The sequence below is a fragment of the Phoenix dactylifera genome, chromosome 2 (genome assembly GCF_009389715.1).
Source record: "Phoenix dactylifera cultivar Barhee BC4 chromosome 2, palm_55x_up_171113_PBpolish2nd_filt_p, whole genome shotgun sequence".
Classification (NCBI taxonomy): Eukaryota; Viridiplantae; Streptophyta; class Magnoliopsida; order Arecales; family Arecaceae; genus Phoenix; species Phoenix dactylifera.
In genome coordinates this window covers 21,800,059-21,826,449 of record NC_052393.1, presented here as the reverse complement: position 1 = coordinate 21,826,449, position 26,391 = coordinate 21,800,059, and the positions used below count along the sequence as shown (strand labels likewise).

The 26,391-nt window shown below is 39.9% G+C and overlaps 2 protein-coding genes across 2 annotated transcripts; both read right to left on the bottom strand.

Moving 5' to 3' along the window:
• Positions 1-264: 264 nt before the first annotated feature.
• LOC103717010 (purine-uracil permease NCS1) lies at positions 265-2,772 on the bottom strand. Its single transcript, XM_008805235.4, has one exon. The coding sequence runs from the start codon at positions 2,134-2,136 to the stop codon at positions 445-447; it is 1,692 nt and encodes a 563-aa protein (XP_008803457.2). The 5' UTR covers positions 2,137-2,772; the 3' UTR covers positions 265-444.
• Positions 2,773-4,029: 1,257 nt separating this feature from the next.
• On the bottom strand, positions 4,030-14,201 carry LOC103716994. Its single transcript, XM_039123660.1, has 8 exons — positions 14,005-14,201; positions 12,733-13,921; positions 10,792-10,910; positions 7,859-8,524; positions 7,431-7,734; positions 6,800-6,962; positions 4,587-4,689; positions 4,030-4,465 (listed from the first exon to the last, which is right to left on the bottom strand). Exons 2-8 carry the CDS (start codon positions 13,846-13,848, stop codon positions 4,348-4,350), a joined length of 2,589 nt encoding a protein of 862 aa, XP_038979588.1. The 5' UTR covers positions 13,849-13,921; positions 14,005-14,201; the 3' UTR covers positions 4,030-4,347.
• Between the last annotated feature and the right edge of the window lie 12,190 nt (positions 14,202-26,391).

Below are 26,391 nucleotides of genomic sequence, written 5' to 3'. Positions count from 1 at the left end.
AAAATACACACTCAAAGAAAAAAAAGATATTGTAACTAAAATAGTTAGTTTCGAAAATTAGCAATACTTTATCTTATTATAAATTAACCTCAAGAAAGAATTATGTAAAGCCCAAGTTTTGCATGCCTCAAGACAGATTCATATCAAAGTGGCTTAAAATTTCAAGCAGTTAGGTTCACTTCTATATTATGTTAAATTTCATTAAGGTCTTTTTCTGGATATATCAGGCATTTTCCAAGTCAAAGACATGCCAAGGACAAAACCTAACAAAAATGTTTGCATTAAGTTAAATTATGACATATCAATGTATTGCACAACTTTGTTAAATTATAACAAAAATGTTCTATCGATCATTCGATCCCCTCTGAATCCTCTATTACACTTTTCTTTTTTTCAACAGCTCTATTCTACAATAATCTCAAGGAGTCTTTGTACAGGGTATCATCACTCCGAAGTAGGAATGAGTGTTTCGGTATGCCGAGCATCCCTTCTACTTCCCAATTGGCAGAGAAGCCAATAGAGAATGCCAGAGAGGAAGAAGCTCACAAACCAGGCGTTGTTGTAGGCTATAACGAAAGCTTCCGAAGTGTGGGATAGAATACCGACCTTGTGAAGGAAGCCTGGGATTATAGGCAAGATGCCGGCCGACAAAGCCACCATTGCCGCGATATTAAATCCTTTGCAGTAGTAATAAGGACCTCTTGGATTCTTCGAATACAACGCGCTGACCTCCAAATTCGTGCCCTTTACAAGGTAGTAATCCGCGAGAATTATCCCGCCAATCGGTCCCATGAGCGCCGAGTACCCGAGCAGCCAGGTGTAGACGAAGCTCTCGCTGGAGCTTAGCAGCCTCCAAGGCTGGAAGGCGATGCCCAAGAGAGCGGTGAGAAGAGCTCCCCTCCTGAAGGTGAGCATAGTCGGACTAAGATTCACGAGAGCGTTCGCAGGAGCTACGACATTGGCGGCGATGTTGGTGGTGATGGTGGCGAGGCTGATGCCGAGGATGGCGACGAGCGTGGTCGAGAACCCTCCGATCCGTCCGAGGAGGTGGATCGGATCGGAGATCACGCGGCCGAAGATCGCCTCGGTGGAGGACGTCACGGCTAGACCGACGAAGGTGAAGATTCCCATGAAGAGCGGCAGCCCGGCCTGGCCGAGGATCTGGTCCTTTTGGCTCCGGGCGTAGCGAGTGAAGTCCGGGATGTTGACGGCCAGAGTAGCCCAGAAGCTGATGTTTGCAGTGAGGGATGGGAAGAAAATGGACCAGAATTCAGCTGACGAGAGCCGAGAAGAAGAGAGCGAGAGCATTCGGCCGAAGCCGCCGGCCTTGACGTAAGCCCAGCAGAGGAGCGAGGAGGTGAGGACGATGAGGATCGGCGCCGAGTACTTCTCCAGCTCCCGAATTCCATCCATTCCCCTCCAAACGATGCCCATCTGGGCCAGCCAGAAGGCCATGAAGCAGGAGAATTCGAGCGCCGAAGTTCCCAACCAGGGGACTTGAGACGGAGCAGAGGATGATGCCTTCAAGGAAGGAGGGAGGAGGAGGAAGACGGCCTCGCCGCCGATCCACGTCTCGATACCGTACCATCCGCAGCCGACTAAAGCTCGGAGGAGGGTAGGGACGTGGGCGCCGCGGACGCCGAAGGCGGAGCGGGCGAGGACCGGGAAGGGGATGCCGTACTTGGTCCCGGGGACGGCAGTGAGGACGAGGGGGACGAGGACGATGAAATTGGCGAGAACGACGGTGGCGACGCCCTGCCACCAGGCCATGCCGAGGTCGACGAGGCTGCCGGCGAGGTAGTAGGAGGGGACGCCGACGACGAGGCCGACCCAGAGGCTAGCCATGTCCCACGCGGAGAAGGTGCGCTGGGACGGCGGAGTCGGGGCGAGGTCGGAGTCGGTAGGAATGCCGCCGTCATCCATGTCGGAGGATTTTGGGGAGATGGGAGAAAGTGGGGGGCGTCGGAGTCGAAGCGATGGGAGATGGCCGGAAGGAGTGATGGTGGCGGGGAAGGCATGGTGTTTGAGTGTGAGAGGGTGGGAGTGGGGGCGGAGGTGGTTTGGAGCGGTGGTGGAAGGGGTGGGAAGCAGGGGACGGCGGGGAAAGCGATGGAGACGGAGGCAGGAGGATTCCATGAGGGACTTGGAATCTAGTTGGGCTCGGGGTGTGGAATCTGGGGCCGGGGAGAGGGGGATGGATCCATAAGATATCGAATGAGAGGTGGTGGTTGTGAACCTCTCACGAGGAACGTCCCCGCCAGCAAATGACCAAGTGGGAAGCCACAGCCCGTTCGAGGTTGGATTAATATAAAATGTTATCGCTAGAGATCACCAAGTGGAAGGCGGCGATCATCTGATACCACTCCGCTCTCGTGTACTGCTTAGACTACCGGTGATTGATAGTAATTTTCGAAAAATAAGAAAAATATATATTAGTTTGGTAGTTGGTTTGTCAAAGCCGTCGACCACAAGATAATATGTTGAATGCATCAAAAGTTTGGCAGATTAAGAATCTTGCATATTTTATCTAGGAGCGTAAGCTAAACGCGGAACTGAACTATTTTAAACTGATTTTCTAAGACCGAAATCGACTATCAACAAAGACAGTTTACCGACTTGAAAAATTCAGTCCAATTCGATTAACTTTATTAGGTTAATATTCAATGATCTAGACTAAATGGACTGAATTAAATTGAAACATAAAATATTTTATTTTATATAGGGTTGATATTCAATAAATTAGACTAAATAGACTGGCAAAGTCTAAACATAACCACTATATTTTATATATAAAAACTCTATTATATACATAAAATATATATAAAAAGTAAAAAATTTGTATATATATATGTGTGTGTGTGTGTGTGTGTGTTGAATCGGATTAGCTTGGTTGGAGTCGATTTTTCAAAAATTCAAATCGAAATTGAACTCATTTTTTTTCAGCTCAAGGATTTCTCATATCAAAATCAAATTGAATTTAGAAAAAAAAAACTAATATAAACCAAACTGAAGAAACTGACTCGAATTGAGTTCACAGTTCGGCTCAATTTTTTTTTGCACACCCATAATTTCATGCACATGAAAAGTTCTTGCAAACAGAAAAGTGTACGTAGCTGGGGACAAAGAACATTGGACCAAGTAACCTAGCCTTACGTGGAAATGAAGATCGAGAGTTTTAACAGAATCTGTTCCGAGCTAGAAGCTGTTCCGCGCCGCGGACGGTGCATGCTTAGATGGGGCGACACATTGCCCACCTGTCCGTCTAATTCTCAACTGTGTCAAATTAAGATAGCATGCCAAATAAGGCAGGTTGAGAGACGGGCCACATCTGAAGCATGCACTACAATACAAGCACAGGATGCTGACTTTGAAATAAACTGATACCCTAATGGTTGCTCAGGACTAGGCCATCATAGATGCTTTGATGACCTGCCAAGGAGAAAGGCTGACACCCAAGTATCATAGCCACTGCCAAGCTCTGGTCCGATTGATGCAATCTAATAAAGAGGCTGCTCGGCAGGTACTACCTTTGATTCACGACTGTAGATCCCATATATTATATTTTGAGGATGTTCTTAGCAACAGGCGGAAATGGCCACAAGCAGGAGGCCACTTGGTCAATTTTGCCTGCGTATAAGAAGGGTTTCACCCCAATAAGGTTGGGGAGATGCTATATTCTGACATCTCTGAGATCTATTTCCTCAGAACTGTGTAATGACGGTCCTTCAGTGACCATATCTAAAATTAAAAAAATGTTCTTACTGAAAGAATAGCGCACATATAGAAATTGGTGTTGAAGAAAGTATTTGCACAACTACCTGCTATTCCTTAGTTTTATTTTCACTCTTTTTTAAAAGCAATAAATATTTGCTGCTGGAAGCTCTAAAAATGTTTTACAAGCAATTTTTCAGAAAAACAAAAAAGGTTTCCCCAGATTAGTTCATTTTTCTTCTTGGACTACTTTTTGAAAACACAAACACAAAAGAAAGACCATAAATCCTTAACTCGAGTTATTTCACAAACTGAAAAGTTGGAAAATATAATCACTTTTATATAGTTCTGAAGTAGCAAAATCTAGGGCTAGAAGTCTCCTACAACCAACAAAGAGGAAAACAAAAGGAATTCCATTCAATTTCTTTTATTGAGACATCGATGGGACCAAAAGATGCCGCTTGTGAATCCACTCAACATTTCCACGTCAAAAATAATCGGGGAGCACGAGAGGCAAAGAAAAAATGGAGAATAATCGATACACCCAGGACAAACCTGATATCCAAATTTTGCTACCAAAACTCCAGGCCCCTGCAACTTTTCTTCCCTCCTTCCCTTTAATCTAATTTGTTAATCCTATAGTATGGAATAAGCTCTGATCACCTCAACAATGGGTGCACGGCACAACGGGCACTTCCCTCCACTTCGAACCAACTCACTAGCACAGTTGAAGCAAGCACACATATGCCCACATCTGGAGGAGAGGGAAAGAAATATATGTATTGGCCACCTTTTTGTTTCCTCTTGTGATCGCTACTCTACTTAATTTAAAAATTGTGCTCCATGTTAAAAGTTTGAGGAAGAGACGCACTGACCTGTATAAGAGGGAATCAATATGGCTATCACAACAGACACAGCAAGTTCCTTTCCTAACATGACCCCATTTGGATCCATCCTCTGATGATTCTCCACCCCTCCCTGAAACAGAGAGTAGTTTGAATTCAATGGTGTTGGTATTGAGGACTAGATGTTCTTAAGTTGAAGTGGGCATGCATTTAACATATTTACACATACATATATACCTACATATACATATATACATGTGTGTGCGAGTCCGGCGCACGCATATAACCTGACTACTAGGGGTGCAAATGAGCCAAACATGAGCAAGCTGACCAGCTCGAGCAAGGGTCAACTCAAATCAAGCTAGGAAACCATAGCTCAAGCTTAGCCCATATATAGCTGGGATAGCTCATGCTCATCTTGATCTCATCAGCTCATGCAAGCTCAAAAATTTGAGCCAAGCCAAGCTAGAGCTAATTCGGCTCAGATCAAGCCTGACTCGACATTTAATTTGGCTCAATAATAGCCTTGAATTAGTAAGTAGCTCGTGAACTTGATTATGAGCTCAATTTCATCATGAAAATAGCTTAATAAAAGTTATCTAAAGTAGTAAAGCACTAAAGCTTTTATCCAAAAACTAAAAAAACTCTGTAACGAGGAGAGAATTCCTCGTCACAGAAAGAAAAGAGAATTCCTCTTTTAGCTCAAACCTGTGCAGCAATCAAAGAAGAATAGAAATTTCTATTTAGATTTGAATTTGGAGAAAACTAGATGAAGAGATGATATGATCGCAGACATACCTTGATGGAATTACAAGCTTGATCTTCAAGCACTGGAGTCTTGTATTTTTTTAGAAAAAAAAAAGAAACAAGAAAAATAGCATTGCCTTCTCAAATAGTGTCTTGGACGGGGAATCTTGAAGCACCAGTGTCTTGAGAGGATCTTGCCAGGATGTTGACACATTGCCACCGAGGTCTCATGGGAAAGAGAGGATCTCAAGGCAAAGCAACATGAATGGAAGTAGAGAGTACTAGAGAGGTAAAGGAAACCTAGAAACCTCGAGGAAGAGGAGATTAAAGAGGTCCAAGGGAGCTGGAGATGCACAAGGAGAGTTGGAAGGTATGGTGGTGGCTGGTAGGAGCGGGAGCAGATAAGGATGGAGAAAAGGGAAAGTGAGTGTTTAGCAACTGTGAAATTTGGTAGAGTTGGTCATTAGTGCTTCTGGCTTCTTAAGACCTATGACTGTTAATAGATCCTACAGTTGGATTAAAACCCAACGGCAAGTTAGCCTTTACCAAAGCAATAATAGATATCTATTTACTAATATATAATACATATTATTTATTAGAATACAATATACATATATATAATTAGAAATTTAATTTGTATAAATTCCTTTTTTAGTGTGCATATATCTATATATTCTGGTTGATGCCAAATGAGACAATCTAGATCAAGCTCAGCTCTTTAATTTTCCAGCTCCAAACACTGGCTCGAGCTCAGCTCATTCACTAATCGAGCTGAATATTGAGCCAAATACAAGCTGGCTAGCAAACAGTTTAGTCATCTGATAGCTCTATTGACTACTCCCCTCATGTCTATCCGAGCTTTGTGGCCCACCCTCCACTTATCCCTGATGGCATAGCTGCCAGTGACCATCACTAGTAGCTCTCTCTCTCTCTCTCTCTCTCTCTCTCTCTCTCTGTGTGCGCGCGCGCGCGCGCGCACTCTCACCTTCCCATCTGCATGCCCATGCCCCCCTTGCCCTATGACCAACCCACCCCCACCATCTATGGCATTAACAACCACCAAAAATTTCCTCTCTCATTCTCTCTTCCTTGCTCTTCCTAGTAGCATTGACCTGCCAACCCCTCCACAAACAACAACAACAAGAAAATCCTAACCCCAAAATTCATAAGTATATTTTTCTTGATATAGCATACATATATGTGTGTTTAAGTTTATCCATCTATGGTTCAGTTACAGGCCCACATATCCATTTTGTTACTATGGTTATGTTCATATTAAGTATCCAGAACATTTATAAAGGTTAAGGTTCACGAATCTCTTGTTACAGGCACACTGCCTACATCTATAATAAGAATTTGAATCAGTTTATGTTTCATAGAATTAAATCATGCAGCATGAACAAATAAATGTACACTAACATTGCAAGAACAACTTACGGTATCACAACTAGTTCACAAGAAACATGATGGTCTAGTTCAAGAAAATTTGTACTAACCTTTTCCAGAAGAGCAATTCAAAGCGGCTGAAACTTCCTGTCGAACAGAGCGCTGCAACTCTAATTGCATATCCATGCATGCCTCCAACATACGCTGCATATTACTCATCCCTTGCTGAAGCCTAGCCATGTCAGCCCTTAAATCATTAATCATATCCCATTCCTGCACCAAAAACACCATGTCGGTTTCAGAAATAGAGTATTGCAGATGAATATGTGATATTAGGAACTAAGATTCTCAAAGCATGTTAGTCAGCAGGAGCTTTGTTAGGATGAATAGGTATAACCTATAATTATAATACATTTTCAGTTACAGAAGTAAATGAGCATTTCATTTTCCTGTCAATTGACAAAAGCTTATTAACTGCAGGGAAAATATATAAAAAGCATATAACTAAATCATATAACAAGAAGATTAAAATATATCAGTTTGACAACGTAGACCCAGAAATATCAGATTGGATTATTTTAAAACTAAAAGCACAGGGCAAGGTTATTGTCCTAGAATGTCAAAAATGCATCAGAGGGTAAAATCGTGTCTAGTATTTGCTCCATTCAATATTCTAAAATTTCAAACTGCATTTTTTATGAAACATAATAAGGAATCATAACATTATGAAAGGTAGCGCACAATATATGAACGATGAATGCTCTGTCGAGTCCAATGATTGTGATGCAATTCCGAGTGCCACATTGGTTGTGGTGGTGGCACTGGTGGACGTGGCAGCACAAGTGGAGGCCTGGGACTAGTTTCCTGCTGGTCCTGATTCAGATCATCTCTCTGCTGGGCCTGATCTTCCACTGGTGATGCAGTAGGCATGCTTCCTTGCAGATCCCAATCAAAGGGAGCACGTCCTTGCCGTTGAACATATGATTGTATAAGTTGGTCTAAACTTTCACGGAACCCACTTCGAAGAAGATTAGAGACACTTCTCCTACAGAATGAAGTATGACGGAGTCAACACACGATAATAAATCACACAATAGTCACAGGAACTTTCAAAAAAAAAAAACAAAAACAAAAAAGAAAGGAAAGGAAAAAAAAGAAAGAACAATTACCTGCTCAAGAGTTCCCTAAGCTCCATGCTGTACACATTGTCATCATCAGGTGGAATAAATCTATTGACTCTTCTCATAGAAATGGATTCTTGATCTCTTGGAGGATCTGAATGTCCATCTTGCCAGTCTGCAACATTTTCTTGAGAATCATCCTCATGCCACTCCTCATTTGCTTCTAGGAGATTACTATCTTCTCCATCTTCATCTTCAGGTGTTTCACGAGACCATTCCTGGTCCATATGCTCCTGCCAGTTCCCATCAGATTCTTCTCCGGTTCCATCATGCCATTCACTATACCCAACTTCAATAGACTGTTGCCAGTCCCTTCGACCATGTTCTGCATCTTCCTGCCAACTCACCTCTTGAGTATCAGATTCTTGCCAGTCTATATTATCATTTAGCGTGTTACTTTCCACTTCTGTGGCTTCATGTATCTCAGTTGTTTCATTTGTCTCATCATTCACATTAGTAATTTGAGATGAATCATGGTTAACATTTGACACCTCCACTATAGTACTTGGTTGATATTGATCATTTCTAGAGCCACTGATGTTATGATGAGGCTGATCATTCCTAGAGCCATTGCTGTTATGACTAACCGAAGCATCGGAATGGCTGCTAGCTTGACCACGGACAATATTTTCAAGTCTGTAGCGAAATCCTTCCCTAGATGCAAAAGATAAATTTTGTCATGACCTTACAAGTTCTTGTCAACCACGCTCAAAACAATAAACTAAAAAGAAAATTGTTAGACACGAAACAAAGAAATAACTTCTCCACATGCAGGGGTCATAGTGGCAGGAGCCTTGCACATTGGGATGCCCTTTTTTTACTAGGCACGAAACGAAATGGTAATTTCCATAAGCACAGATCCATTTTAAAGAACATAGAAAAAGATAGTGTAATGTGTGTGCGCGCGCACGTGCTTTTGTGTGTATTACATACATACGTACGTACGTATTGAGAATATGGTACCTCAATCAAATTAGACTACTTGCTCTATCTACAAAAAAAAGTCCCCAAACCCAGAGAGACAGAAGATACTTCAGCAAAGACAGAGGATGAACGGTTGATCATTTGATCCCGTATCAACAACAACAGTCAATAAAGCTTCGTCGGTTTATTAGTGGACTGTCCAGCATGTGGTATGATTAGCTTGAAGGGAATGGAATTAAGAATACAAGCAAGTGTATGGATTTTAGAATCTCACTGTGACCAACTTTTTAGTCAATTGGTGTAAGATATACAGCTCAATTAGCTGGCTAAGTTAACTTTTAATGTACCAGTTTTAACTTCATTCAATTGTTGTTTGACTTGGCTTCCTCTATGTTACTAGTAAGGTTTCGCCAGTTGGGTCATTTTCGATCATTTTTATTACAATTTCCAACCACATAGTAGCTGTAGCGTGTAAACCATGAAACGATAGCCTTTATTAGTAATTGACAGTGGTAAAACCCCAACCATTAAATCATGGTGGTAGTCCTTTAAAATAATGGTATGTGTGAGTAAGAGGATAATACGCAAATGTTGATGGTCATAAAAAGTTGAATCTGTGTCTTCTATAATAGCAAATAAATTTGTACAATAAAAGGTAATTTATGGTGAGACAGAGACATATTAATGCTTAACTAAGTACACAACATTGGTAGTTTATTAAGGTTGCAATAGAAGAAAGCATGAGGTCACATGTGATGGATTTTTATCCACATAACAACAAGGCAGAGAAAAGGACGAAATGCAAGTGTTTTAAAGCTTTTGCATAGGTGGCATATAAACCACTAGCATATGAGATTTGAGGTACCTATATGCAGTGCACTGCATAGTCGGCCTGCGGATTGCGTAGACGAGCCAAACGACATCTGGGCTGCTTTATCCGGATCCAAAAACTATGCAGATTTGGGTACGCATTTATACAAGTCAGGCTAATTAAAATTGAATTCAGGTGGGTGATAGATAGTATACTTCAAAGTTCTTTAGTATACTATAAATTTGAGCATAGATTACGCTTCCTAGGAATTGTAATTTTAATAGATTAACATATCTAACCATGCTAGAATATGAAGTCAAACAAGTGAACTTGTGAATATTTAATATTTAATATTTATTTATTTTTAAATAATTCAATTCTAATTTTTAATTCTTCTATAGACGTATATTATATATTAATTATTTTTTAAATATTTGAACAATGAGTTGCATGTGCACCCCATATTCTGCAAATGCACTATGCAGTGACCTGACCGCCCCAATACTGTGGGCCTTTACTAAAACATTGGCAAAGTGTAGCTGAGATGTCAAGGATTCGCTACATTCTCATTAAGGCAAACATGTCTCTTGAAGACTTTGCCTAAGAAATCGAACTTGTATTTTCCCTTTCCACTGTGTAGCTTGCACCACCTCAAGACTTTAAGCATAAAAGGCATAACATTATCATTTATTAAATATGCAGAGCTTTAGGAATTAGTGCCTCCATCTGTGCACTTGCAAGATAATTCACAACAATTTGATAAAAGAGAATGTATCTAATTTTTCCTTCTTTAATCAGTGAGGATATTCTGAAACTACAAAGCCCTTATAATGTTCTCATAATAACAATAATAATCTTATGAAATTGAATATGTCTACGTTTTTTTATTCCTCAGCTAATGCATATCTTTCATTAATCATGCAAAGTAATTGAATGCAAGATTCAGATCCTATATGCTGCTCCTATCCCTAAATAGGGAAATAGAAAACTTCAATATTAGAGCGCTTATGCAGGTCACCACACATGGAAAAAGTTTTAAACTTTTAATCATAAAACAATCAAAGAGTCTGGAGCCAGCTGTAACTAAATAAATGGCCATTTTCTAAATGTTGATCATTCATAAGTTCTAGAAAAATAATAGTAGTAACAATATCAACTTGTAAGCAGGCCATCAAGGAAACCATACCTCAAGCCAGTGACAGGATGGCGTTGTCTTAGCTGACCCAGCTCTCTTGCTGCAACTGACGGTGGTCTCTCTTCCTCAGTTGATCCTCCATTTCTTAAAAATCTACCTCGGAGTAATGACTGGAAGATGATTTGCATTAGATTCCAAAAAAATAGTCATACAAGCAAAACATTATCTCAGTATTTCTTAGCAAAAACATGAACATAAATGTAAATTGGAAGTAGTAATATTTCCAAACTCTAAGGATATCACCTTAGTATTTCATATTTAGTTCCCTTGCACATATCATCTTATATTCATTGGTAACATGTTACTATAATTTACTATTTCGATTTGACCTGTTTGAATGGCATTTGTCTGTAAGAATGGGTATTATGTCAAAGATATGATGGGTACTGCCTTAATTTACTAATATGATGTTAATCAAGATCCGCCGTACTAGTACCGGTCGGCGTACCGGTGGCGGCCCAGATCAGATCCGGCCCCGTACCAGTTCCGTACCGGTTCTCCAACAATAAACTACCGGTACCGGATTCCACGCTGATCCGGTACCGGTCCCAAACCGGACCGGTACGTGCCAACCCGTACCAGCCGGTATGGCAGACCATGATATTAATATTCATGTAGTCATGTGATAATTTGAGTTCACTAGCAAAATAAACTTTTCAAGGAAATATAAGGTTCAGCATGGAATACCATGAGCATCATCATAAGCAAATAAGAAAATTCTAAAAGTACGTCCTTTGCAAATATACTAGGTTACTTCACTGAGTCAAAATCTGAAAGTATGCCATAAATATTTACTCAAGGTTTATTCAAATCATAGCATAAATGAAGATTTTGTCCTCCTTCAAACTAATGAACAATATTACCTGACAAAACAGATACTAGCCTTGAGAAACTATTAAGAAGGAAAGAGATTCTTGGATGCCAAGAAATTGGGTTTATAAAGTTGGTTATTTTGATCAATGGAGGCTGCTTTGTTCTCGAGTAATATAACCAGGTTTTACAGCAGAATTATTTTTGTTATTCCTAGACAGCCTTGAATCTATCCAGTATACTTCAAAACTCTTCTCTGTTACTTTTTTGACCAGTAAGGGTCTGATCAATTTGAAACGCAAACAGTGAAACCATTCTAAATCAAATGAAAAGCTCAACCGACTTTTCTTTATTTGTTATAATTTTTGAAAAAATAATATTTCTTTTTCTTGATTTAGGTTCTAATTAGACTATGGAATTTGAAGCAACTAAAAGATGAAAGGCACCAAATGTTTATGACCTCAAGTGTTACTCTTAAGAGCTTGTAGACAATTAAGAATGAATGCCAAATGATACGGATGGGCATGTATAAACCTAAGATAAATTGTCATAGGCTGACAGAAGCTCTTTTATTTCTATAGTACCACACTAATAAATCTATCAATTAGGGATGTTCAGTACCTCTGTATTCAGCATTTTTTTTACCTACAATCAGATGTAAGTTTTACGTACAATAGCCCTTAACAACAAATGATTTTCAATCCCTACATCAATGGATGTTTCGCAGGTATGCACTTATAATTACACCATCCATGGCAGCCCCCAACACTTAACATCAGGAATGGCAGTTCATTCCTCCCCGCTGTAGTGGATTACATGGGTTACGCTATAAAATAACATCAGAGCCAGCTACAACGTCGGTACTATGTGTACATCCCAAGCATGTTATTGATGAGAAAGCTTAATTGTGTTCCACTGTATTGTTTAATATGAATTTTGAGTTTATTATTTTGTTAATATGTAAAGTAGTTATAGAAGACCAAATTATAGAACATATAATGCACAATTTGAAAAGCAATTAACACAAATATCTAGGATATTCTATAAGTGCTTGATTTCAAATAATTAACAGAAAAATGTAATAAAGGAGAAGAAAGAAAACTAAAATGACAGCAGACTGACCTGAATGCGATTCCGGTGAGCGAAGTCTGAAACAGCCCGATGCTCGGACAAACCCTGCAGCTCCCTCTGCCTTTCCCTCACGATCCTCGTGATAAGATCGAGCCGAGCCTGCCTCCCGCGCAGCCTCGGCAGGTCTCTCCGGACGTGCTCCGGCTGCCCTTCCTCGTGATCCGTGACCGACCCGTCCCGGCCCCGCTCGTCCCTCCTGCTAGCCCGGGCTTCCCTCTGCTGGCTCGCCATCTGCACCGACTCCCTCACAAGCCTCACCCTCTCGCGCTCCGTCTCGCCGAGCCACTCGGCCCTCGGCGACATCCGAGATGCCTCATCCGCTATCCCATTCTCCGTCATCCACCCACGAACAATCTGCCTCACCCTCTCCCTCTCGCCGTCCCCGAGATCAGGGGACTGCTCCCTGCTCGAACCCCGGCCCTCGTCATCGTCCACCAAATGAGCATCCCGCCTTCTCCCGGCCGGACTCAATGGTTCCTGAGCCCAGCGATGGTACTCATTGTCGTCGCTCTCGCTAGCATCCTCCGACGTGCCCCCGCGCTCCGCCGCCCGGCTCACCTCCGGTCTGCCGGGGCGGTTGCCGGACACGGTGGGGCTCCCCCGGTCCCTCACGGCGGTGGCGGCCTCGTACTCGAGCTCGCGCCACCGCTGGAGAATGGATGAGGCCCGGGCGGCCACGGGGCGCTCGACCGATGACTGGGCGGCGCGCCGGGACTCGCGGAGGAAGGACGAATCGAGCATGGAGACCGTGTGGAGCCCGGCGAGGGCCATAAGCTCGTTCTCGCGGTTCCGGCGCTCGATGGTGGTGATCATCTCCTCCGCCTGCCGGGCGACCCACCGACTGAGGATCCGGGAGTGACGTCGAGCAGCGGCGGAGGATTCCGCGAGGTCGTCGCCCTCGAGGTCCGACCGCCGCCGCCGCCGGGCGAGGAGATCGGGGGCTTCGCCGCCGCCTCCGGCGGCAGAGGGGCCGTCGTCGTCGTCAGCGACGGAGCTGCAGGAGGCAAGGGCGGTCATGCAGCCGTCGATGTGGCCACGGACCAGCTCCTCCAGCCCCTGCCGGAACTGCCGATCGGCATCCTCCCGCTTATGCCGGAAATCCACCATATCCGATCCTTCCCCCGACGGAACCCTAGGCCGGCATGAGTCCTAAAATCTACCGCGATGGAATCGATCGATCCTATTAGAAAAAGAACCACACAATAAGAGAGAAAGGGGGAGAGCGATGGGGTAATTTATAGAGATTAAAGAAAAAAAATTCGCCTTTCAATGCTGCTTAAAATTTGTAGCTCTTGTTCTTGGAGTGTGGGAGAAGGAGAGAAACGCCACCGATCCCCATGCGGCGGACGAAGAGGAGAAGAAAGAGGGAAGGAGGAGGCAAAAAAAAATAAAAGAGAAAACTGGCGATTATGGGCATTATTTGGGTTTTCAATTCCACGTGGTAATAATTTGGATGATGGCCGAGTCGATCTGTCCGTTTGTGCGCGGCTGGTGAGCGAAATTACGATGACGCCTCGTCGGGGACCCTTTATTTATAATATCAAGGTCTAAGCGATGGAAAGAGGGGTGGTGATGGTATCCGGACGTCGGACCATATCTTCTTGGATCCGCTTAATAAATTCGGTACGGTGTACGTGGACGGCCCCAGCATTTTGACGGTCCTTGTTTTAGACTTGATTGGAGAGTTGTCCTGGAGCCGGGTGATTAGAATCAGGTGGTCGAGATTGAAATTGGTAGGAGCACCATGGGCATTCTCGGATACGGATTAGGAGGGGGGGCAGGATGTTAGAGCCGCAGCGGTTGGTTAGCTACGGACCCAACCGCCAGGGTGAGGAGGGAGGAGGATGTTTTTTCACTCCAAAGGCATGTACTTTATTAGTGGTTAAATTTCCAATCTAAAATGACGTGCGACAAAAAAGCGCCAAGGGTTTTTTTGCCATGAACACACTCTTCCGTGAGGCTTTTGAGCCCTCAACTTTATTCGAGTCCATAAATATTTATAGTTGGATCCGTTAAGTTAGTCAAGCCATTCAATGTATTCCTTCTTTGGAGACATGATCTCAGGAAGCTATGTCATATGTCCATCGTATGACAAATTTGCTTCCATAGAATCACAGGGATAAAATGATAAAAAGCAACCGACTATAAATGCAAGCTTAAAAATTTATAATAATTCAGAATCTAATTTAAAAAAAGATAGGCTCTGACATTCTCATCAGATCACGATCGGTTCATGATCAGCTCTAATAGATCCATGCTACAATGTCTCTTAGTTTACACAGATTAAATCTCATCTAAAAAAACTAGCTTGAATGTATTATTTGAATTTCTTAATTCTATATAGGCATTCAAAATTTATTCAGCAAATAATTAATATAAATTAAATATATATCAAAATAAAATAAAAAAAAGCAACCGAGGATGGATGCAAACTTAAAGATTTGTTAACGGATCTTATTCCTGCACGATTAAAAGAATCTGATAGGGGGCTATGCCTAGAGGCAAGAAAGACAGTGGAGCACCAGCTTTCTTGTCTTTTCCTTGAAAATAATAATTTTTATATTTTTACTACCCATGTAATGGAGATTATATTTATGGCAGGGAAAAGTTGCTACTTTTCAACTTTGTCATGAACGCATAATGAAGTGCAATACTTAACAATGTATTTAAATTGTGTTATTGGCGGCAGGTATTCCAAATAATTTTTGATGTTGAATCCTAGGTTGTTGTTACTTTTAATTTACAGCTCCAAAGTCGCTGCAATTCCCTATATTAATTTCCTACTGCTCTGGTGCAAGAGAGTTGACTATATATCAATTGCTGCAGCACTAAATTTAATCCTTGGGATATTTGATTCCTGAGTTTCCAATTGTGTTGCCAATCTACATCCCCTTGTACGGAGATGGATAGAACCATTGCTATAAGAGAGATACAAATCGGAATTTAATCCCAAAGCTATCATGGAGCAAAGAATATGGAATTCTAAGGTGATCATGCCATAAGGTGATGAATTCTTTCATATTTCTCAAACTTGTGGATGACATGTATTAATTAACACGCATTCTCTTTTTCTTTAGATGGTTCGAACCAGTACTTAGAGACTTGGATATGGTCACACATTTTTGTTTCACAAATTAGATGTCATCAACATTGTATCATACATGAGGTATAAAACACAAATTAGTTTGTTATGATCTTGGTGCTCTTGTAATCTTTCCTCCAGACACACACACACACACACACACACACACACACATACTTATATATTGTTAAACATTTTTTTCCTAATTCAAAGCAAGGGATGGAAACTTAATTAAGTGGACAGACCGCAGTTTTCCTAATTTCATTCTCTTTATTTACAAAACCTTAATTAAAATCTCCTATAAATTAATCATGTGCATTACCTGTGCCATGACTTAATAAATAACCTAATCGACAATGGAAAATGACTAAATGAGTCCTCAGCTGAATTAAGGATCTATTTTGGCTTCACTTTATTAAGCTGATTTTCTAGCTATCTAATCTTGAAGTTTGGTGAGGTACCTTTGTTTGCTAAACATTAAAATGTGATATCAAATAGAGTATGTTTGTTTCACCTAAGTGACCAAATAAGTGAAAAAAGTGACTTTCTGGTGTTTAGTCTGACAGTATTAGTCACCAAAATGTCTAACTTATGCCTTGACTTTGTGAAAAATACTGTAGTGACTTTGGTTTGGATGGTCCTAAGTCACTTTCGGCAACTTATTTTATAGCTTTCACTTTTAATCACCTATGGTAAACTAAATAGACATCACGTCGTGATGATTGAATTAAATGAACCACTCAATGAGCTAAGTTTGGTTCATTTACATCTCTTCCTAGACTTAAAGCAATTAGGGTCTAGAATTAAAGTATTTATACCTTTCATATACACGTTGATCTAATTCGTCTTAATTTTTTTCTCCTTTCTTTCTGAGACATATCTTAAATCAATTCTAATGTTATGCATAATCATTAAACCTTCCTGTTTAATCCTTGCTTCCTGTTTAGTCTTGCTTTGATGAAGCCCATGTGCCTACGAAGCACGGGCAACCTCGCTCTCAACTAATTAAATACATACATCTAAACCAACAGCTAACATAATTTGGTAACCAGTTTCAATGACAGAATGATTAACATGGTGCAGCTCGTTCTTTGACTAAATCATCAAATCAAGACTAAGCCTATATCCACCCCAACCAAACCTCTCCACTTGGCATCTAAATTTCTTTTTCCTTCATCACCTACATGTCTCTTATATTGATGGATGTGCGAGTGAGACGCGCCACCATGTGGCACCATTTAGCTAGGTGATCCTTTTAAACCATGCGAATCATATCTATCTATGATTCAAGGCAGAGGTTCACTTATTGTACGTACAAGCAATAGTTACTACGCAAGAACCTGCAACTCTAAACCATGCATGGTTTTGTGTAAGAGCATCATTAATTTGATGTGTTGTTCATCCTATATATATATATACACACCATATACAAACCCGTATCTCCTTTTGTGGATTCGAACAAGCTTCGCTAACATGCACAAACCCACCAAAGAAAGAGGAAAAAAGATCAGGATTGTCCTTAGTCTATATGTACTCTATGGTCCTCCCGTCTTTTGAACTAAAAAACTGAGTGATACTGTCTCCACGAGGTTGGGTAACCTAAAGGCGTTAACATGGGAGCATGAAATGGGTCATCCCCGAGCCATGCAGCCAATCACGTACAAGACCACAAGCACGAAGCCTTGCACGCACGCAAGCACAAACCTTTTCCATGGTTACTTTATGCCAACCATTCGAGGCCACGTGGTTTCTGCCATGACCCTGATCAATTTCCCTGGCCATTCATTCAGTGGCACCTGAGCCACGCAGTGGGGGAACATACCACGCTGCCCCCTCACTCCATTCTCCACGCTCGCACATCCTCCAAGGGAGTACCTTTTCAACTCTGAACCATTTCTCCCTCTGAAGATAAACTTTTTTTTCCATGTAGGCCGCGGCTTGTCCCCTAGCAGGAGAATGCAACTGCCCTTAGTAACATTTTTTTTTTCTCTAGGGGAAGGGTAAGTCAGGGACATGTGGACAAGAAGGTGAAGTCACTTCTTCTTAAGTGCGTGCCGTCGTACTAAATGCATGCAAGGAGAATTTTTTTTCGCTGACATCTAAAGATAGTCTCGTCCGAATACATGCAGACAACACTCGGTTTCCAAGGAAAAAAAAAATATTTTTTATATATATATTTTGTTTTATTTTTTAAAATAATTTATTATATATATATAATAAATCAAAATTTTAACTAAAATGGCTAACCAAAAAATATTATTTAAATTTTTCAATCCAACAAAACCTATCCAGCAAATAACCGATGTAGGACTAAACACATGTCCACACGGATTCCGACATACTCTTTCCATTTAGGCCTTAATGTTCTCATCAAGCATCGGCCCGTGGTCAGCTTCAATGAATCCGTATTGCAGTGTCTCTTAGTCCACATAAGTTATAGGTCAGATCTGCTCTTATATTATTTTTAACAAACCAAAACCTTATATATTCAAAATGACCAGAAAAGGTATAATTTTAGATTTTTTAGTGCGGTATAAATACTTAAGATCTCCATCATGAATAACTGATATGTAACTAAACAGGGACTAAACACACATCCACATGTGTGTGTGATCCTATATTTGATAGCTAGAATAGAAGCAGCAAATAGGAAGAACTGTGACAAGAGTTTGCTTCCATGTGTACCTTGTGGATTTACAGAAGCAGCTGCCTTCTTGGACAAAATAACTTAATATCTAGATAATTGAAACAGTAACGTGGCACGTGCTGTGGATAAGGATGTGGTTGTCTCATCCGCTTTGGCTACGCATGTGCGGCGGCATGCTAGTAAAAGCATCTAATTATATGAATAGAGAGTAAGTTTTTAACAATTAATAGGTAAAATTATTGAGGAAAATGTTAAGAAATTGTTTGGTGCTGTACCTGTCACACTGAAAGAGATTTGAAAGATGGAGTTACCAGGATCAAACACTCCGTAGTAAGTTTTTTCTCAGAGTCTATGCACGCCTTAGCAAAATGCAGCAAGGAATGATAAACAGGAAGTGGTAGACTGCGACGCAATATTTAACTGAACTTATTAAACGAGTATCAGTCAGATCATATTTAGTACTGATGAGCTTGTCAAAGATTCCAATATTGTTTCCAAGAGATAAGTAGGATGGTGCTCAGTATCTAAAAAAATATATATATTCTAGAGGAGTTTACGCATGCAGTTCTTCACTTTCCGTCCTCTTGTAAGATCCATGCATGCATATAAGACTAATTTCATTATTGGAGAGACCTAATATATCCATGGTCGATAACCCTCATGAAATTTGAGGCCATGGATTCTTAATTGCTACTGGTACCTTTTCTGAGAAAATGCATCTTTACTAACTTGACATTCCATATGACATTCGATGCAAGCCATTTATAAGCAGTTTGATCTCTCATTCAAGGTTTAGCTACTTGATGGATATCATGTTAATCAAGCCAACAACTTTAGATGAATACCCACATGATCACAAAGCATGATGCAGCTATTTGACAGTGGATACTGGCACAAGTTTTATTGTGATTCTCTCATTTTCTTTGAATCTCTATTCTATTATCCAATTAGAACTATTTCCTCTATAAATTTAACCTATTTTAGACCATCTATGCTTATTGGAATATGTAATGAGAGATACATACCATCATGAAATAAATTCTAGTTTTATATGCTCCAGGAGCCGAAAGGTACAGCAGCCAACAAAAGGAGAGAGTGAAAAACAAAATTTATATGATAAAGGCCTATGGTATAGTTGAAGGGCATTCCCGAGGCTTTCTTAGAAGACTTGGATCCAGCAACAGATAAACTGATACAACAAACTAATATTATCTGCTATTCAATCATATAGTACAATAGCCTCCCTTATCCCCATGAAAGCCTCTCGTGGTTTAAGAACAGGAAAACCTTATATTCCTCCTCTTCCTTGTTTCTTTAGAAGGCTCAATCTCCTATGCTCAAAACTTCAATTCCTGTGGACAAATTTGTCTTTCACATAGACCAGTTGATTGTTTTTGGGAGAAGGAATACAAAGGATTAAACCTTCAGTTGACAATAAGAACCATTTCATAAGTCCGCGTGCATGTGTTGAGCTGAGTACACCAGATCGTTCTTTATCATAATTCTGCTATGTTTATCATCAATTTGGATTATCACCTCTCTTGGTCTTTACTAACTTATCTTTTTCTCCCTTGTGTTTTATCTAAACCACTCCCGCACTAAATCATTTTTATGCCTTTGAGATTGATGGTTTATTTGTTGTGGGGGACAATGCATATCTTTTTTCTAAAGTGATAGCCCAGTATATGGATGTCTTGACCTGCATGGAGAATCGCATTACTGAGACAATCTTTTCATCGGGCCGAGGGCATTCTGTCTGAGTTTCTGCAAAAGATATTTCTAAATAAACACATTATCTTCTATAAAGTGCCTGAAAACCAGCAATTCTCTCATGTTCGCATTTGCTACTTTAAGTTTGTACCACTTATCTTCTTTTTTTATATATACCTAAGAATTCTAAAATCCAAATTGGTAGCTTTTTTTTTTGAAGAGCAAATAATGAACCTTGCAGGCATATATATATATATATATATATATATATATATATATATATATATATATATATATATATATATATATATATATATATATATATAACCGGTATACAAGACCATAAATATTTACTAGATGAAGAAGACAAACAAAAGAGATGTTCCCGGACCCATGTCATGAGGCAGGAAAGCTGGCCTTTTGGTGTTCATGTGCTTGTCTGCATGGGGACAAAGGAGTGTGCTTGGTCAGTCGTCCTCCATTGCTTCGCATCCATGCACCTTGTCCCCCCGCTACCCATCACTCCATGAGATTTTAGCTAGGCTTCTTCCTCCTAGGTGCCAAAAATAGTTTAAGACACGATCCTTTGCTTCCTTGTAGCTACTCTCAGAGGAATCTTGGTGCACTTTTCTCCCCCCTTTTTCACCTTGTTGAGATAGGGGTCAGTGCTCTTGGGGATATGGATCGACTTTGGTAGTGAGATCTCACAATCAAATTAAGTTAGGAGATGATTACTCACTCGGTTGACATGTCTCACGGACGTGGCTTCTTGTATCAGAGTTCCTTCAAATCCTGGGTTTCATCAAGCTGCCATGAGAGAATGCAGCCTAATAGGGCAAGTGGAATAACATCAACGATCAATCCTAGGTGGTTCCCGAGCCTAAAAGGAACCCTAGTGGAATAACATCAATGATCTATCATTTCTTTTTTTTTTTTCACCTTACATTTTTCTGTCCCAAAAAAAACCAATCTAATTAAGAAACTAGCAATTAAATGGGTTCACAATGTATGTCAGGCTTGATATAAAAACCCACATGGAACTGCACTTTCTAGATGATGTTTAAGATAGTACATGAAAAATCATGATAATAGAGAAAGCATGATCGACAAATTGTTCCTTAAAATTAAGGATTTCCACTTCAGAAATCTAAGCCATGATTTAATTTCTTGCCCACATGCAAGGCATGCATTATAGAAATGCATCTAAAGGCACCGACTAGTTTGGTTGATAAAATCACTGGCTCATAGGGTTTCGGCGCCAGCAAGCATTCGGAGTTGGAATCTCACCTTCACCACTGCTCATGATCTCACTGAATTATAATATACCTTGGCCATCTTCTAAGAAGTGCAGCATATGAACAAAGCAAATTAAGTGGAAAAAGGTCATCTGTAATATCATTTTATGCATCTGTTAAGCTTTTGTGTACTGATATTAATTCCAGTATACCAAACTACACAGATGTGAGATTATTAAATCCGAAGAATGCCACCAAAAAGAAGTTCATGGAAAGGAGAGTAGAGGATATGATTAGAGAAGAATGGCCAGCTTTTTGTTCGGCATATGGTCGTCTGCCTGAAGACTTGAAAGAGAACTCGGATTAAAGAAAGCAAGGAAGTGGGGTTGAGCATGGTCAGCTGTCGCTCATCTTCACTTCCCCTTCACTTTGTCCCCTGACCACTCTTTAATCCCTTGTTTCGTTGGTGTTACTCCTATGTGAGTGGAATGCCAGCCAATGATGAGTCGCCGCGGGAGACTCTCTTTTTAATACTCTCTCTCTCTCTCTCTCTCTCTCTCTCTCTCTCTCTCTTAAAAAAAAATTTATTTGTTGAATCAAATCCATCAGCTCAGCGGTGAACCAGTCAAACCAGAAAGAAACAGGCACAAACACGAACAAAGAAGAAAGAGAATGAAAAAGAGAGCTACATGGGCATGTTCCTCCATGCTGCTTTCTGGTTGAACCATTCCATCAGTGGTGGACCTGATCCAACTAAATTTTTTTTTCTGTTTCCTCTTTCGGTCTTTTTTTTTTTTTTTTTTTTAGGCTGAGGGCTGTTTTTCTTTGGAAAAGTTAGGGCTTATCGTCTGAGTTGACTGCCATTTTAGTTTCTGTCAATGACAATTTAATTTTTTCATTAATTTCTATGGCTATTATAAATTTAATCTCTAGTACAGCATGCCTAAATAGGTATCCAAACCGGGTTAATATATAGGGCTAAGGGGTTTCCTGCTTGCGTGGATTTTCTACAATTAGGAGGATTGTCTTGCATTCATTCCGTTTAGACTTTGGAACAAATTTGCTCCTACTAACAAAAGTTAATATCATCATCTTCTTCATTATTATTAGTACAAAGTTCATAATTGAAGCTTCCATATATCTTGTCACATATAGCATGCATATGCCTTATTCACGATGGGTCCACTTGAATCTTTTAAGCATGTATCGAATGGTTGCCATCATAGCTGCAAGTGGGTTTTGCAACTTGGCTGAAGAGGATGAGGGTGCAGGACATTTGGTTCAGCTAGTGGATATGTTATAACAACTTGCAGTGTAGCTACAAATAGATATTGTGACTAGGATTATAGACTTTAGGATTAATCCGGAGTGGGATACTTTTGTCTTGATATATTGAGATAGCCTGATGGCTAGAATGATAGAGTTTGGATCCTATGCATGGTGTTTTTTTGCACCGCAGAAGTTTTTACAATTCTAGATAGTCGCTACATCGTTCATCTTGGACATTGAGCGCATCGAGAGGATGAGTGATAGCCGTTCATCATCCAGATGGATGATTTGGTGGCTATCTACAGCTCTTTTATGGTTCAAAACATGCACAGGAGGGGATTCTGAGTTAAAATGGTAGAATTTTGGATCGAAGTAGAAGTTTTATTGTATTAGCATTATTTTTGCAAGATGGAGAAAAAATATCCGTAATCTTCAAATTGTTGTGCTAGTTGGAATTGATTCGCCAACATTGTCATTTCTAAGGGCAATGGATCGAACAAGCATAGAATAAGCGTGATTAGTGATTACACTTGACTAGTGAGTTCGAGACAATTAATCAATGAATGGAAACATACGATAGAACAAACAAGATAAAAGCATAATTGTTGCTCTTCATCCTCCATTTGGAGGAGATTCCATGTTTGAGTACCATTGGAATGAATGTTTTCCTTAGTGTGGACATAAGTAATTGCCTCATCAATGATGTGTTATGACCATTTTGATGCTTAGGTTCAAGATCACGTCATAGTATTTTTAAACTTGATACTTAGGTTTTTGGTTAGGTTAAGCACCAGCAAAATACCTAATTTTTGTTTTCTAGACAGTTTTTTGATTGTAGATCATATTCAATACTCTAGATCTTAAAATTGGATGGATTTCCATTGATATCAAAGTATATAGTATATGATCCAACTCTAACATAAATGTAACATTATTCATAATTACGCCAATAGCACAAGGGCATGGATGCAAATGTTCCTAATTAAAAGTTATTGTACCAAAAAATACTCAATGTTTATGAAGTTAAACCATCTCAATCGTGAAATGAATCGATTCTTTTTGGACAAATATAATGAGAATATCACCATCCTGGATCAAAAACCTTAGAGGCATCTTCACTTAGAGAAATAGGTGCAAACTTGGCAGGTCCAATCGATCTTGTGGAATGAAAGAGATAAAGGTTAGTTAGGTCATGGATTTTGGCCTCCTCATGGTGGCTTAGTTGTTAATCACAAACCACTCCGAATTCATCCATGCACGTTGTTCCCTTACCACCCATCACCCTCTATGATTTTAACAACACGCCCACTCCCTAGAAGCCAAAAGATAATTGGGACATGATCTATTGCTTTGTTGGAATTTTCTTAAGTTAATTAGCAGAATCTTGGAGGATTATGGACCATGACAAGAGCCACTTTAGGGGAGAAAGTCACACTCTTGACCACTTAGTGGAGTCATTAAATACGAGGGTGCATGGATCTAGGTGTAGAGAGAAAGCATGGAGACGCTTGTGGCTCAAGCCACAAATGCCTAAAGAATCACCTCCCTTTGCATCAAACAAAAGAACAAATACTTGAGAATCCAAGGTGGCTTTGATATATCATAATGAGTTTACATTGGTCAAATTAGAGTCCCGGAAATGTTTGAAGCATATGATAGCATGTTATTATGGATGATCATATAGTTAACCCATTAAACCATAAAATAATTAGTGTAACTTCCTTCTTTTGTTTCCTTTTCGGTGATAGTAGAACACTTAATATGCTGCAAAAGCTTCGTAAGTTAATAACAAATGTTGTTTGCAAGCTATACTAGGTCTAACTAATGTTAAAAGGTAGTCGAACCAAATCGTAATGATCATTTCCAAATTGCATCAAATTGGTGTAGAATTTCTATGTAGTAATCGTTGGCTCTGATACCACTTATAAGGAAGACGGGAAGTTCTAATATCAGAAGAATTAGAGATGCATGTGGGAACCCAATTCAACTTAAAAGTTTATCATATTATATTTTGGGCTCAATCATCTACATATCAATCATTCTAATTCCCACTATTATTCCATATAAGACTAAACCTTATATATACCTGGTCCTCAATAAAATCCAACTTCTTGCACATGCATGCATTCTAAGATAAGTTGCTTGTTTCTCATTTAAATATTATCACACTTGATTTAACTTCTAACAGAGAAAATAACATCTAAAAAAAACTAGAGAAACATGGGGATCACTCTATAGGAGAATTTGGGTTTAAACCTTTAGTTTGCTTGTTTATTGTTCCACAAGTATTTAATCTAGAGGCAATTCTAATAAAAGCAGATCAACTAATTAAGTATGATTAACAAATATATGCAACAAAGCCTTCCTATTGTTTATGTCTATTTGAAACATTTGCTGGTTGCCTTATTCTAGGCCCCTGGTATTCAGAAACAAGCAGCTCCCCAGAGCCACAGTAGAAGTTGACTCTTCTCACTCATCTCTATGTATTAAAAGCCGACACTTCACTTTGGATTACAACAATGCCAATGTGTCCAAAAAGTAAATAGAATAGTTCCATTCCTTCTTTTAGCTTTCTCTCCATATTATTTCCCTTTAGGAGAGTGAGAAGAGAGAAGGCAAACTAACTAAAGATTTAAGTATTTATCTATCTGTATATAATCTAAGCTATTTGTAAACGCCTGCTCATCAGCACTCATAGCATAGAAATGGCTGACAAGATCAAAATTATCCATAAAATATTTCTTGCACTTGAATCATCCAACACATTCCAAACATCATATTTTGATATATAACAATGTTTTAAAATGCTTTACAGATTTTAAATTCCCATAATATCTCTATTTATCTCCATTAAAAGGTATCACCACCCCTAAATCTATCTCAGTGCACTCTCCTAATTCTAAGCATGCCGTTGAATTCCTCTCCATCTTTTAGTCCACCAATCCTAGCCTTTTCCCACCCTTACCAACTCATGATCCAAAAAATTCTTCATCATTATTGATTGAATGTTATGCGACCTTTCACTCGTAATAACCATTTTCTTACAAAATTCATAGATCAATTCTAATTTTAAAAATTTGTAATAATTAATTAAAGTATTGGGTAACTAAAGTTTTTAACAACTATATATATTTGTGTGTGCACCATGACCAGTAAAGTGTTTGCTTATAGGTATACCAATGGGCAACCATAAGGACCAATTTTGTTATTCTTATGCCTATCTTGAGCCTATTTATTATTGTTGCTGAAGTTAATGATCTAAGTATTAGCTTAGTGGTTACAGTTATCTGCTTACAGCCGGATGGTCCGGAGTTTGAGTCTTAAAGCAATGTTGTTTCAAGATTTCACCTCAAATAAAGGTTGAAAAATCCTAGATTTAAGCTTCAGACATGACCAACCACTTACATATAGGTGGGATCTCCTACCAGCCATAATTATTTTTTTTTTTCAGTAGGGATTCCCTTAAGGGAGGAGGCCACAACATTCTTCCAAGAAGACATCCACAAGGCACGTTTCTAAGGTTGCTGGTCCCAATGGTAACACTTCCTCCTCCAGTAACATGGAACATCATCATAAAAGGAAGAAACCAACCAGTTTTGTGGGTTAGGACCTCACCCAGATAGGCTTATTTATGATCTCTATAAGGGTGCCAGCCAACCAACCAACTTTGTTGCCAATGGGTCAGCCATCAATAAATTAAAACAAAA